Here is a 13,923-nt window from a genome sequence, read left to right as displayed (position 1 = left end):
ACGGGCAGTGTTATTAGGCAATCTATCAAAACTTCTAAATTGACTAACAATGAGGTCGAGTATGAGGCCATGATTGCAGTCCTTGAACTAGCCAAGGGCCTTGGAGCAGAGGTCATCGAGGCAAAGTGTGATTCCATTTTGGTAGTAAATCATGTAAATGGAAGCTTCGAGGTTCGAGATGATCGAATGCAAAGGTACTTAGACAAACTTCAAATAACATTGCACCGCTTCAAGGAATGAACACTGGACCATGTACCTCGAGAACAGAATAGCGAGGCCGATGCACTTGCAAACTTGGGGTCATCGGTCGAAGAAGACAATATCGTCCCGGGGGATGTCGTCCAACTATCGAAGTCGGTGGTCGAAGAAGTCCATGCAGAGATTAATTCAACAAGTTTAACGTTGGAATGGAGGAATAAGTACATCGATTACTTGAAGCATGCGAAGCTCCCCGCGGACCCAAAAGAGTCAAGAACACTTCGAGCCAAAGCAGCTCAATTCTCGCTCGATGAAAATGGAACGTTGTATAGAAGAACCTTCGATGGACCACTGACAGTTGCTTGGGACCCAGGGACACTGATTATATACTATGGGAAATCCACGAGGGCACTTGTGGGAACCACTCTGGTGCGGACTCTCTGGTTCGCAAGGTGATCAGAGTAGGGTATTATTAGGATACCATGGAAAAGGATACCAAGGAGTTCGTTCGAAAATGTGATAAATGCCAAAGATTTGAACCAATGATCCACCAACACGGCGAACAACTCCATTCAGTCCTATCCACCCATGGCCATTCATGAAATGGGGGATGAACATCGTCAGCCCCCTACTGACGGCACCAGGTAAAGCTAGATTTTTTTTATGACTGACTACTTCTCTAAATTGGTTGAAGCGCAGGCCTTCGAGAAGATAAGAGAAAAAGAAGTCATAGACTTCATATGGGACCACATTATATGTCAGTTCGGGATACCAGCTGAAATAGCATGTGACAACGGGAAACAGTTCATCGGCAGCAAAGTAACAAAATTCCTTGAGGACCATAAAATCAAATGGATTCTATCAGCGCCTTACCACCCAAGTGAAAATGGTCAGGCCGAGTCCACAAACAAAACCATCATTCAAAACTTAAAGAAAAGATTAGATGATGCAAAAGGGAAATGGAGAGAATTACTGCCCGGGGTGCTATGGGCATATCGAACGACGTCAAAGTCGAGCACGGGGGAGACCCCTTTTTCTTTGGTGTACGGGTCCGAAGCATTGATCCTAGTCGAAGTCGGAGGACCTAGCGTCAGATTTCAACATGCCACCAAGGACTCAAATCACGAGGCTATGAACACTTCTCTCGAGCTACTAGATAAAAAGCGTGAAGCCGCATTAATTAATGGCCGCGCAAAAACAAAGGATCAAAAGATATTACAACAGAAGGACGAACCTCCGATATTTCAGAGTCGGGGAATTAGTCCTAAGGAAAGTCACTCTTTACACTCGAGACCTAAACGAAGGGAAGCTAGGTCCCAATTGGGAAGGACCGTACTGTGTCCTCGGAGTCATAGGGAAAGGATCCTACAAACTTAGCACAATGGAAGGCGAGCAACTACCAAACAACTGGAATATATCAATGCTCAAGCGATATTACTGCTGAGATGTTCGATTGGAGACATCGAGGCATCTTTCAGCTCGAAGACCTTGGGTTTGAAAGCATGCGTTGCACTCTTTTTCCCTTAGATCGGGTTTTATCCCAAATAGGTTTTACCGGCAAGGGTTTTAACGAGGCAACACCTATATGCTACCTAAGGAACATTCAACAAGTATTCAAGGCTTCTTTTCGATCAACCTCGAATACTGGGGGGCATCACCCTCGGAGGTTGTATTTTTGAGAAAGATATTTCACGCCTAATAGGGCCTCGATAGGAGAACTTTGTAATGGGCCAAACGGTCAAATGAATTGTGTCCATATAGAATAGTCGAGCCTCGATGGCAAAACATGTACGCATGTATCAACTATTTAAAGAAGCATTCTGGTTATATCAAAAACACTTTGTATCTCGTACGAGCTCCACACTTACAATCCTATGGGAAGCGGCTCAAGGGACGAAGCAACCCGAGATACTCGGGGACTGTCACCGACAGTCAATACATCCGAGTCATCAAAACTTCGGACTCATAAGACCTCAAAGAGGCACCCCCTCGAAACAAAGGCCAAGGCCAATAAACTCGGGGACTAACTTTTCGAACAAGTTTGGAAAGTTATCGGAATACAAGTTCAAGTGACAAACCCGAAGGATACGGCCATACTAAAGACTACGGTCACATAAAGGCTATGGCAAAAATAATGCGATTCGGAGATATCCGATTTCTGCTATAAAATTAAAGGCCTTCAAACATTGAAAAAATGGTTAAGTCAGGCTACCCCCGGCAAAAGCAAAATATAAGGGGCTTCGATAAATTCGGCCCCCAAAAAATCTAAGGGCTTCGATAAATCAGCCCTCGAGTAATCCAAAGGCTTCGATAACACCAGCCTTCGGAAAACCCTTAAGAGGTATTCGATTATATCTATACAAACGAAATGACTAATAAGGTTTCGATACGTCGAGCCTTTGAAAAACCCAACGGGTACAAAAACATATGCTAAGCAGCTAAGGCATAACTAAAATTTCACTAAGTCTTTTAGCCGAAATGAAGGAAAAATTATATAGCCATTTTAGAGGCCAAAACGACCCAATTTAAAGAGCCTAAGGGCCAATTCTAAGAAAGAGCCTAAGGTCCAATATACAAGAGCCTAAGGGCCGATATATAAGAGCCCAAGGGCCAACTTAAAGAGCCTAAGGGCCAATATATAAGAGCCCAAGGTCTATCCAAGTTTGAAGAATTTCTCGCTCGGGAACTGAGAAAAGGCCTAAAGGCTATCCTTAATACAAATACGAGCAAATGCCCGCTCGACTGCAATGCCCAAGGGCTACCCGAGTTGGAGAAATTTCTCACTCGGGGACTACAAGAAGATCTAAGGATTAACTTCATTTCGAGATCTCGCTCTCACCCAGCTCGGGCTCAGAATTAACGATGTTCCGAATTTGCATTTAAGCTCAGCTCAAGGATTAATGGGAACCTCGAGGGGCATTATATTGATTAATTGAAAACCTAAGGGTTTATCACGTCCTTAGCTCGATATTCGGGCTAGCTATTGAAATCATATAATCGAGTCCTTTACGAATAAAGATAGAATAAAATTCAGCATGGGCAGAAAGTCATACAAGGACCCTTTTATACTTCCTAGAATGTTTACAAAATATAGCTACGGCACCCACGAAGTACACATACACAGGAACAAAGAAGCAAAAAACCTAATCCACTTCTAAGACCACGTCCTCGAGAGCGTCGTCTTCGGAAATCCTCTTCTCGGGGGCACCATTTCTGATCTTTGGAACGTTTATATAGGGCAGGAGGCCCTCGATAGATGTAATTATATCTCCAGCAGCCGAGATTGAGCATTCCGTTGAAGTTTTGAGCCATAATACATTAAGAAAGAGCAAACAAAAGGGAAAAACCAAAAGGGGTTGCAAGATGCACGAGCAACAGTCCAAGAGTGTTCATCCTCGGAACTCTATTCCGATGTGGGATGCAAAAGTTAGTAGATAACAGTGTCACCTCATTCCATGGAAAGCAAAAGGAATGAAGCGCCACACCAGGGTGAAGTTAAGAGAGATGAGAAGCAGTGTAAAGTTCGCATATCTTCTGATACGGAAGGGATCCGGTACCTTTCTCTCGTTGTCTCGAGCCAAAGTTTTGAAAAAGGAAGCCTTGGCGTAACTGGTAAAGTCGCTGCCATGTGACTTTGTGGCCACAGATTTGAACCATGGAAATATGTGATTAGAGGAAGAGGTAAAGATGGGAAAGGACTAAAGGTAGATGAAGAAGGAATAAGTGTAGTTTTTGTTCAGCCAAGTAACCTCTTATTTATAGAAAGCCGACGACGGAACCGGCGGCGCAAGTGGCCCACAAAAGCTGAAACGTATTTGACGTTTTGGGGAAGCACACTGACATGACATTTTCGGTCACTTCAAGCGCCTACGTCACGGCCATGACATCATCACAAGTGGTTCGGGAAAATTGAGGTTTAAATCGTTTTCTTATCCTTTTATTCTAAGAAACGCAGGGACTATCTGTATACAGTCAAAATCAAGGAGCCCGATTTCGAAGTCTTAAACTGAGCTATGAGTCCGAGTAAGGGCGACTCGAAGTGGAGGTCGGACCCGGCTGAAGGACACACACCTCGAAGAAGCAGATTGAAGGCCTGGCCCGACCTACATCGAGGGCAGCACAATCTCGAAGACACTCAAGAAAGAGCGGGAATTTCTCAAGGACACGTGGATCAAGGCATAAATTAGAAGATAAGATTTGTACGAAATGGTACAGGTCCGTACTAGGTTGTTGTACACCTGTACCAATAGAATCCTTTACCGCAATTAGGAATGTACTATATTGGGGTTTTCTCCTCCTATATAAAGGGGACCCCAATCATTTGTAAATACACATTATTCAGTGCAATAGAACATTCCACTCTACTCTTCTTGTTTAACATGCACAATTATTCTTCAGTTTTATTGTCTTTTCTTTATTATTCATTCTTTATTGTTCTTAGCTGACCTCGAGGTCCCTGGGATAATCAAGCTCGAGGCCCCTATTGCTCAAACAATACTGATTTGGTTCACCAATTCTTCTTACTTAAGCTTAATATTACTTGTATAATCATTAGTATTAGAATATATCACATATCTGTAAAACCATAAATTATCTTTAATTATTACTCACATTTTTCGAGGTAAACACTTATGCCTACGCCTACCAAAACAGTGGAGGTAATCAAGGGGAAAGTAGAAAGGAAAAATTAAACAAAAATGAAAGACAGTTGAGCCGAGACCGCAAATCTGAACCTCACAATGGTGGAAGGAGTCATCATCCTTTTGTAAACGTTATACATGGGGAATTTGCACAGGTATTGGTCTTTTATTTCAGGAAAAAGAGGATACGATCATACGAAATTTCTCTCTCTGATTTGACCAGCACCCGTTTCTTGCTCACTTCACTCTCTCTCTCACTCTCCTTCGTTTTTTTCTTAACCTATGCTATTTACTATTTCTTCCACCTCAGTTTATATAGCAACAAAAGAAATGAAAATTATTAAAATTTATGATTTAAAATAAGTTTTAAATATTTATGTCATTATAAATCATCTTATTAAAAATAAAAGAAAATATATTTCTTTCGAGACAAACTAAAAAAAATTACTACATAAATTAAGATAGGGGGAATACAAAACTACTCCTTAGCGATTCACTACTACCATAATTACTGCAGCACAATGTTAATAAACTATCTTTAATTTTAAGGTTGTTAAGATTGAACTTATTATATTTGTAAAGTTATGAGCTCATATCTACTGTTTTTATAATTTAACGAATTTTTACTTATAAATTACTCCACATCAAATATTATGGGTTCAACTAAACCCATAATATTTAATTTAATCTGAGACTGTACCTAAAAAATAAAAAATCTGAGACTGTACAAGAGGAAAGTGAGACTATATAGCAGTAAGTAAATAAGAGTAGGAATAATAGTCATTTAAAAAGGTTGGTGAGGTCAGAAAAGATACAACCGTATGCCAGTCAGCAGAAAGTTCAAGATATTTTAAGATTTAGGAACCCCACCTCTTCCCCACTCTTCTACTCATTCCATCCCTAAAAAGGAGATTTGCGCGAGATCAACTATCACCTCTGTCCATTTCAAAGATAGAAGAACATTGAACTCTTGTTAAACATTCAGAAAATCCAAAATACAAATAACATCAACTAATTAAACCTAGCCTTCAAACTCTTGACATACAAAAAATAAAATCTTTTTGTGTTCTTATCAAGACAAGATCGCACAATATTTCTAGCTTAGCGCCGCCAAACCTAGATCGTTTTCCTAGCGTTTTGGAATCGTGATAATGAGCCAGAGAAGCACTGGAGACAGCCGTCCCTGCGATTTCTGCAATCAGCAGATTGCCGTACTTTACTGTCGAGCTGATTCAGCAAAGCTGTGTCTTTTCTGTGACCAGCACGTTCATTCAGCTAACGCCCTCTCCAAAAAACACATCCGATCTCAGATCTGTGACAACTGTGGCTCCGAGCCTGTCTCCATCTGTTGCGCCACCGACAACCTCGTACTCTGCCAAGAATGCGATTGGGATGCTCACGGCAGCTGTGAACACGATCGGACCCCTGTTGAAGGGTTCTCTGGATGTCCTTGTGCTTCTGAGCTTGCTTCAGCTTGGGGTTTAGATATTGAGGCCAAGAAACCACCTACACCTACTCATTTGCAGCCCACTTGGAATGGTTTCTTAGAGCCTTGTAATTGGATGTGTAAGGATGCTATTCCTCCTCCTTCCTCTGTCTTGTTGCAAGATTTAATGGTACCTAACGCTACTAATAATAATTCTGGGATTTACTCCACAACTTGTGAGGTGGGTAGAAAACAAAATCCAACTTGTGGCAAGCAGAAACAAGTGCTATTGAAACAATTAATTGAGTTATTCAAGAGAGATGTGGCAGATGGGGTTGGAGGTGGATCGGAAGATTTAGTTCCAAAGACACCTAATGGGAGTAGTGATTGGCAGGGAAATGTTAATGTGACGGAGGGGAGTGATGCGGTTATGGGTGGTGTCAATCAGCAGCTTGAGCCGCAGAGCGTGCCGTTTACCTCTTTGCTTATGATGCAGAAGCCTCATAATTCAAAAGATAGTGACCGCATGGTGCAAGGGGATATTTTGTCGAGCGGAAATTCCTATGTTCAAAACACGCAGGTATTATCATAATTTCATGGTGCTAATTATAACTTTATCGGTCATAGCTAGGATATTTTGCATAGACTGAACAAGTGCGATGAATTAATCCACTTCTGTTGTCTCGTTCTTTGTGTCACATATTGTTCAATAACGTTTGCCTTTGTTTCAAATGTGAAAAGCTAAAGCTGTCGTGCAGAATTGCAGAATAAAAACTGTTTTTATCATCGAGTCGTCATTGAACTGGGGATTTCTTCATACTAATAGTGATTTGATAGATAATTGAACATCCAACATGAACCTGCACGTATGATGATTCGTTTGAGTTGAGAAAATAATAGATGATAAGCCCATATCATTATAGTGTTTGGTGCCTTTCAAGTATAATTAGGATGTGAACAGACTTGAGATTCTGCTTTGATTTGTTCCCAGTGCGCATCTACAAAGCAAAGGAAAATTCTGTCATATTGGAATCTTGGGGGTAGGCATTTTAGAGGTTGGGAAAAAATTTCTTGTACTAATGGAATTGGTTATGTCATATTTGTACAGGCAGCATGCAAAATTTCCTTTTCTGTCAAGTTTTGTTAGATCTTGAGTTGGTTGTGGTTAATAATCTAGATCTATACCAGTCGATCCTCGTTTTTGTGGTTTTTAGTGATTTTGGCATATGCATAAAGTTGCATGAGAATCACATATTCTCTCTATGGTCTATTTTGGTTGTTGAGGTGTGTCTCAAGATAGTATCTTCATTTTTAAGTAAATAAAGATGCATAATGCTACGATGTTGCATTTGATATTCTGTTTCAATATTAAGACAATCTTCTATTCCCATTTCTTTTTCTAAAATGGGATCGTCTATTTCCATTTTTGAAATAATATGATATTCAGAACTATCTTTGAGCTGTCAAAATCAGTCGTACACCTTTAATCTTCTCTGGTGAAAAGTATTAGGAAATTTAAAAACATGCATCGAGCTTAATGAGTGTAACATAGACTTGTCAAAGAATTATGCTTTTGCTTTTTTGAACTGACAAAATTTAAAAGGAAGAGATATCGGTTGAACAGGACATGTTGCTGATATACTTTATGTTGTACCCTCTTTAGTTACCTGAAATGATACTAGCTTCTTCTCCTCTACTGCTTGCTTCATTGACCCAGTTCTTGAAGTTGGACTGATTGTATTCACGGCCTTGTTGTGTTTGCTTCTTCAGATATGGGATTTCAATCTGGGGCAGTTGAGGAGCCATGAACAGTCAAGCTCAGTGGAAGCCGACTACAGTGAGAGCGACATGGCTTACATGATGAAAAGCTATGGTGAACTCATAAAAGGAACATCATTAGCAACTTCAAAAGGATTAGAACTCTCAGGCATTAACTGCTCAGTTGCCCATGAAGATATGACAGCTTTCAGTGTAAGCTCTAGCCACCGTTAAGTTCATCTCATTTGTTCTATTTTGATCCATTAAATCAATTATTGTGGCATGATTGAGTCTTGAGACCTGTACTTTTAAGTGACAGATAACAAAAATGTCTGAGTGACAGATGTCTGTGACCCACTTTGTCAGTTCTTTGTTCTGTCTTGGAGGATTGTTGAGGTTTCTTTTGTGTTAAGGAGTCGGATATATAATACCTTTACAATTTTGTAAATTCTAACAAAGGCATGGTGTACAACTGATTCTGCAATGCATTCAACCAGAATACGGCCATGTCAATTTTAATTAACTCGAGAACTTTCTATAGTCTGCTTTAGGAACCACGACCATTAGTGGTTCTGTTGATTCACCTTGGACACTGCTTTTGACATTACTTTTTCCACTTAGCTTGGGTTATGTTATTGAGAATTTGAGGTACCACATTATTACCTGATTAATAAATAAATGTTCGATAGTGAGGTCATACATAGTAATGCTAACAGTAACGCTTCATTTTCTCTTTGGTATACATGGATGGATAGTGAAATTATCTGCGAAAAAACAGATGTGTCAAATGGTATGATATAATAATGTCTTCCTCTTGAATCTGAGAAATTACTTGCTTCATGCCTTGCAGAATAATTCAAATAACCGAGGGGAAAGCCAGGGGCCAGCTACATCTGAGAGCAACAATTTACCAATAATTAAGCTTTCTTCTGACTCTGGTTCTGCTAAACGGAAATGCTGTGGTGTGTCTAAAGATTTGAACTTTATGGAGCAAAGCATTTTTGTGGGAGGTGAAAACACCGGTGAGGAAATACTCAAGGCTGATATGGAGCTTCTGGCGAAGAACAGAGGAAACGCAATGCAACGTTATAAGGAGAAAAAGAAAACACGAAGGTAGGTTATTTCTTTTAGTTTTCCTTTCAGCATAGTTTTCCCTTGTCACCTCTTGAGTTTATCCTTACATCTCGGTTTTGTTGAATCTCTGAGTGTGAGTTGTGATGTCCAGATATGATAAACACATTCGTTATGAATCAAGGAAGGCAAGAGCTGATACTAGAAAGCGAGTTAAGGGTCGATTTGTCAAGGCTAATGAAGCTCCAGATGGCTGAATACCCGTTGAATGACAGAGGATAAGGATCTTTCTGTCTGTATGTATATATTTCTTAGCCTGCTTAATATTTGTAATCTTAGGATGCGTTGTGCATCTGTAGCACCATTTGTTAGTTAATATTCTACTCACCCTTCGTGCTTCTGCATATATATCAAGTGCTTGCATGTACAACCTTGATCATCAGGTTTGTGGCTAGACCCCTAACCCGGGGATCAGCTTTTTGAGGCAAGTCTTGGAAGTGAAATCTTGGCTAATTTTGTCCGGCATTAATTGGGATATTTGATGATATGAATCCACCAAGAACAAAGGTGATATCCAGAGCTGTAACAACAACAGGGGTATCAAATTACTGAGTCATACCATGAAAGTTTGGGAAAGGGTGGTAGAAGTGAGGGTGAGGAGGACGGTGTATATTTCAGACAACCTGTTTGGGTTCATGCCTGGGCGTTCTACCATGGAAGTTATCCGCCTTATTACGAGGTTGGTGGAACAGTACACGGATAGGAAGGACCTGGTGTTTATTGATCTGGAGAAAGCGTATGACAAGGTTCCTAGAGAGGTTCTATGGTTGATTAACCCATGTATGATGGAGCTAAGACTCGGGTTAGGACAGTGGGAGGCGACTCGGAGCATTTTCCGGTTGTTATGGGGTTGTACCAAGGGTCGGCGCTCAGCCCGTTCCTATTTGCCCTGGACAGGAAGTTGTGGAGGTCGAGCATTAAGGTCGTAGGTTAGGGGGTAGTTGTGCATATTTCTACGGCGCTCCAGAGTGAGGCTAGTATGTTAGGATTTAGTCTTAGATTGCTAGTGATTAATGTTGAGTTCACACCACTCTTTCGTTTCTCTTAGTGCCGGGCTTTATCTACTGGTTATTGTTTTACTTTTCATTTATTTTCTGGTTCTCTGTGATGTTGTTTTTTCTATGATTTTTATCGATGGTACTGATATATTACATCTTTTCGTCTTCTTGAACCGAGGGTCTATCGGAAACAGCCTCTCTATCCTCTCGGAGGTAGGAGTAAGGTTTGCGTACACACTATCCTCTTTAGACCCTACTAGTGAGATTTCACTGGGCATTGTTGTTGTTAATGATATGAATCCACCAGGAGTGGATCGCCTGGATACCTTATTGAGAGGTAACCAAAGACTCAATTCAGTCTCCCTCTGGCAATACTTCGTGCATTTTCTTTTTGAGTGGTATGCATTCATTCATTTTGTCGAGATGATCTGAGTGACAAAATTCTTGTTTCTTTCACCTGGAGCCGGGGAAAGGGAAGAAGAATTCTTGCTGAAGCTGATGTAACCAGAGATTAAATTCAGCCTCCCCCCTCTCTCTCCCAACATGTTTGGAAAGCTGATGCTAAGTATTTAAGTCAGAAGAAGGATTATAGAATTTCCTGATAAGTTGGTAGTGTTGTAACCAATTCTTCTGTCGTGCTATGTTTTGTTGGCTGTCAAGATGAATCTTGCATGTATGCACTTCTCAGAAAGGAGCGAGAATTCCTCAAGTCTCTTCCTTTAGGAACTAACGCTCGAGTTTGTCATTTTATGGCGCCAAAAGACCGACAACTAAAAAGGAAAAGGAAAACAAAGAGAGAAATTGCCACGTGCTAGATTACTGGGTAGATCCAGCTGACTCTAATCTCATTCTATCGTGTGGTTAATCTTGGGAAATAATGCAACTCGATAGAAGAAAATTTGTTTGGTGATGTGGGTTAAACTCCCTGTTTTTTTTTTTCCCTTAAATTCCATGCTGAATCAAACAACTTCGTCTAAATTGAAATGAAGGGAGTATTAAAATTCAAGGGATGTATTAATATTGCGGATGTAGATGACGACCTTAATTGAGTTTTGGAGGAAATAGTGTTGGTTCATCAAGGAAATGAAGAAGCAAATGTAGATGAGTGTTAATAAGAGATGCAGGCATAAATTAAGCCACTTGCTCATTGATCCGTGATAGTATAACTTTTTCTTGCAGAGATGTGAAGTATGTACGGTGGGATATCTTGTGAAAGCTCTTTTATCCTGTGAATGCTTTTAAGGATCATCTAGCAGAGAAAAGAACTTACCGCTTCCTATTTACTTCATTCACGCCTTTTCATTTCTTTCTTTATGAGAGAATTTGAACAATGTTTTCAGTCACTTGAATTATTCAAACTAAAACAGAGTAATATTGGTCTCCATGAAGGACTTGTCTTTCTTTCAGTTGAAGAATGTCATGGGAGCTAAGCTGAGGAAAGGCTTTAAAAACTTTTGTAATAACGAAAGCTCTACCTCCACTCTCAACCATCAAACTGCAGCCTCTGCCCGCTCTCTCTCATCTACGTATATGATGGTCACTGCTACTACTGATCTAAAGCTGAACGAAAGGAATAACCCGACAACCTTGGAGGAGATGTTGCTCCAATTGGACATGGGGGAGAAAATGGCAAGAAGAGAAAAGCTGAACGAATATGGGCAGCATAGAATGTCTTGTGTCAACACTTCAGACATTCTTCGAACTGCAAGGAAAACGCTAAACCAGTATCTCCGCTTTTCTCTGGATGGCAAAGATGCCATGTTCCGGTCTTCTTTCCATGATGTGTCTCCTTTGCTAACCACAAGTGTTGGTGCAAGAAAATCAGTATGCTGCAACCGCGAGCTGAGGAAAATGGAGATGAAAACTCAAACTCAAACTCAGAACATGCACCCGGCAATAGCAGGGGAGAGAGTTGTTTGGTGTAAACCCGGAGTAGTAGCTAAGTTAATGGGACTTGAAGCCATGCCAAAATCAATACACAGAAAACATAGTAAGGATAGAGTGAGTGCAATTATCAAAAGCCAAAGCCTGAGGAAACGGTACGAGATAGAGAGTAAGAGAAGAGGAAGGGTGGTGGTGGAAACGAGCTGTGGTGGCCACAACTCTAATGTAAAGAGAGGGATAAATAATCAGATGAGCTCTTGTTCAAGAAATGGCTATTGCGTTATGAAACCCGTTTCAATAGACCTAACAAAAGATTACAAAGAAGTAGGCTAGCCAATGCGAGGCGGCGTTTTGTACAGAAATAACAATGACATGTTGTAAGATTTTTCTTTTTACTTATTGTTCAACTCAGGTGCTTTTGTCAATCATATATAGAAGAGGACTATCTTTTGTGTATGCCAAATTAATTGTCTTTATGTTTTTTCTAATTAGTTGGATGCGTGATGTGTATAAAAATTTCATATGTGAATCCGAAGTTCTACCAGAACAAATTTTAAACTGGAATTGGTAATGTACCAAAATTGTGTTTGAACATTTTAGCGTCAAAGTTCGAACGTTTGCTGGATTTTAAGGTGTGAATAGGAAAATGTACCTTTTGAACTGCACCTCTTCATCTAGCCATTTCTTTGCCTATAAATACTAAGGCATTATTTCAGATATTTTCAACGAATTTCCAAATGTTTATGTTACACTCACACACAACACAATAACAGAAGAAGAAAAGCTTATCAGCTAAGGAGAAGAAAGGAGAAAGAAGAGAGATTTAGGAGAGGAAATTTAGATAGATTTTCATTGATTCCTAATCATTGGAGTATAAGGAATATAAATAACGACTACCCTGCCAAATGCTGTTACCTAGGGATCCGAAATTATGCCAACTGGCAGTGCATGACAATATTTCTGTACTATCAGCTAATAGGACTAAAAAGGCTGGAATTTAAATTACATAGGACTAAATTGCTCTAATTAAAACTATGGGACTAAATTGTAAAACTACTACCAACTGAATTAACTACCATTATTGTAACAAATCCTGCCCCTTATAGAACCTTGTCCTCAAGGTTCGAAATTTGGAAACTGGGATTTGATGAAGCCATAATCTTCCCAAGTAGCCTCTTCCGGCAGTAAGTTGGACCATTGATACCAAAACTTGTGTCACTGCTTTATTCCCTCTCTTGATCATTCTTCTTCCTAACACAACAATTGGTTCAGTCATATGAGCTCCATCAGGTATGCATACAGGAGGATCAACACATGTAACTATATTAGTGCCTATTTTCTTCTTGAGTTGTGAAACATGAAAAACTGGATGGATTTTTGCTGTTGTAGGAAGTTGTAACTCATAAGCAGCATTGCCGATCCTTTTAATCACTTGATAAGGACCACGGAACTTAGATGAGAGTTTGAGGCTCTTCCGGATGGCTACAGAAGACTTGCCTATAAGGTTGGAGCTTAAGATAGACCCAATCTCCTACTGAAAATTCTCGACCAGTCCTATGCTTATCTGCCTGTTGTTTCATCCTATTCTGAGCTTTTCTGAGACTTTCCTGCAGTACCTTAGCCATCACTTGCCTTTCCTTTAACCACTGATCCACAGAGTCCACTTTGCTTTGAGAAACTAATTCAAATGTTAGCTGTGGAGGTTCATAACCATAGATAATTTGAAATGGAGTCATTTGTAATGCAGAATGGAATGAGGTGTTATACCAAAATTCAGCTAGAGAGAGCCATTGATTCCATGCTTTTGGTTTATGACTTGTCATGCATCTGAGAGATGTTTCTAGGTACCTATTTAGCCTTTCTGATTGACCATCTGTCAGAGGGTCGT

The 13,923-nt window shown here is 40.2% G+C and overlaps 2 protein-coding genes across 2 annotated transcripts; both read left to right on the top strand.

Annotated features, from left to right (window-relative positions):
* The first annotated feature begins 5,638 nt into the window (after positions 1–5,638).
* LOC109240290 (zinc finger protein CONSTANS-LIKE 14-like) lies at positions 5,639–9,596 on the top strand. Its single transcript, XM_019406918.1, has 4 exons — positions 5,639–6,844; positions 8,035–8,235; positions 8,873–9,135; positions 9,248–9,596. The coding sequence occupies exons 1-4, from the start codon at positions 5,990–5,992 to the stop codon at positions 9,348–9,350; spliced, it is 1,422 nt and encodes a 473-aa protein (XP_019262463.1). The 5' UTR covers positions 5,639–5,989; the 3' UTR covers positions 9,351–9,596.
* Positions 9,597–10,331: 735 nt separating this feature from the next.
* Positions 10,332–12,498, top strand: LOC109240291. Its single transcript, XM_019406919.1, has one exon. The coding sequence runs from the start codon at positions 11,535–11,537 to the stop codon at positions 12,366–12,368; it is 834 nt and encodes a 277-aa protein (XP_019262464.1). The 5' UTR covers positions 10,332–11,534; the 3' UTR covers positions 12,369–12,498.
* Positions 12,499–13,923: the final 1,425 nt, after the last annotated feature.

The sequence above is a fragment of the Nicotiana attenuata genome, unplaced genomic scaffold, assembly GCF_001879085.1.
Source record: "Nicotiana attenuata strain UT unplaced genomic scaffold, NIATTr2, whole genome shotgun sequence".
Taxonomy (NCBI): Eukaryota; Viridiplantae; Streptophyta; class Magnoliopsida; order Solanales; family Solanaceae; genus Nicotiana; species Nicotiana attenuata.
This window is presented reverse-complemented; position numbering and strand designations above follow the sequence as displayed.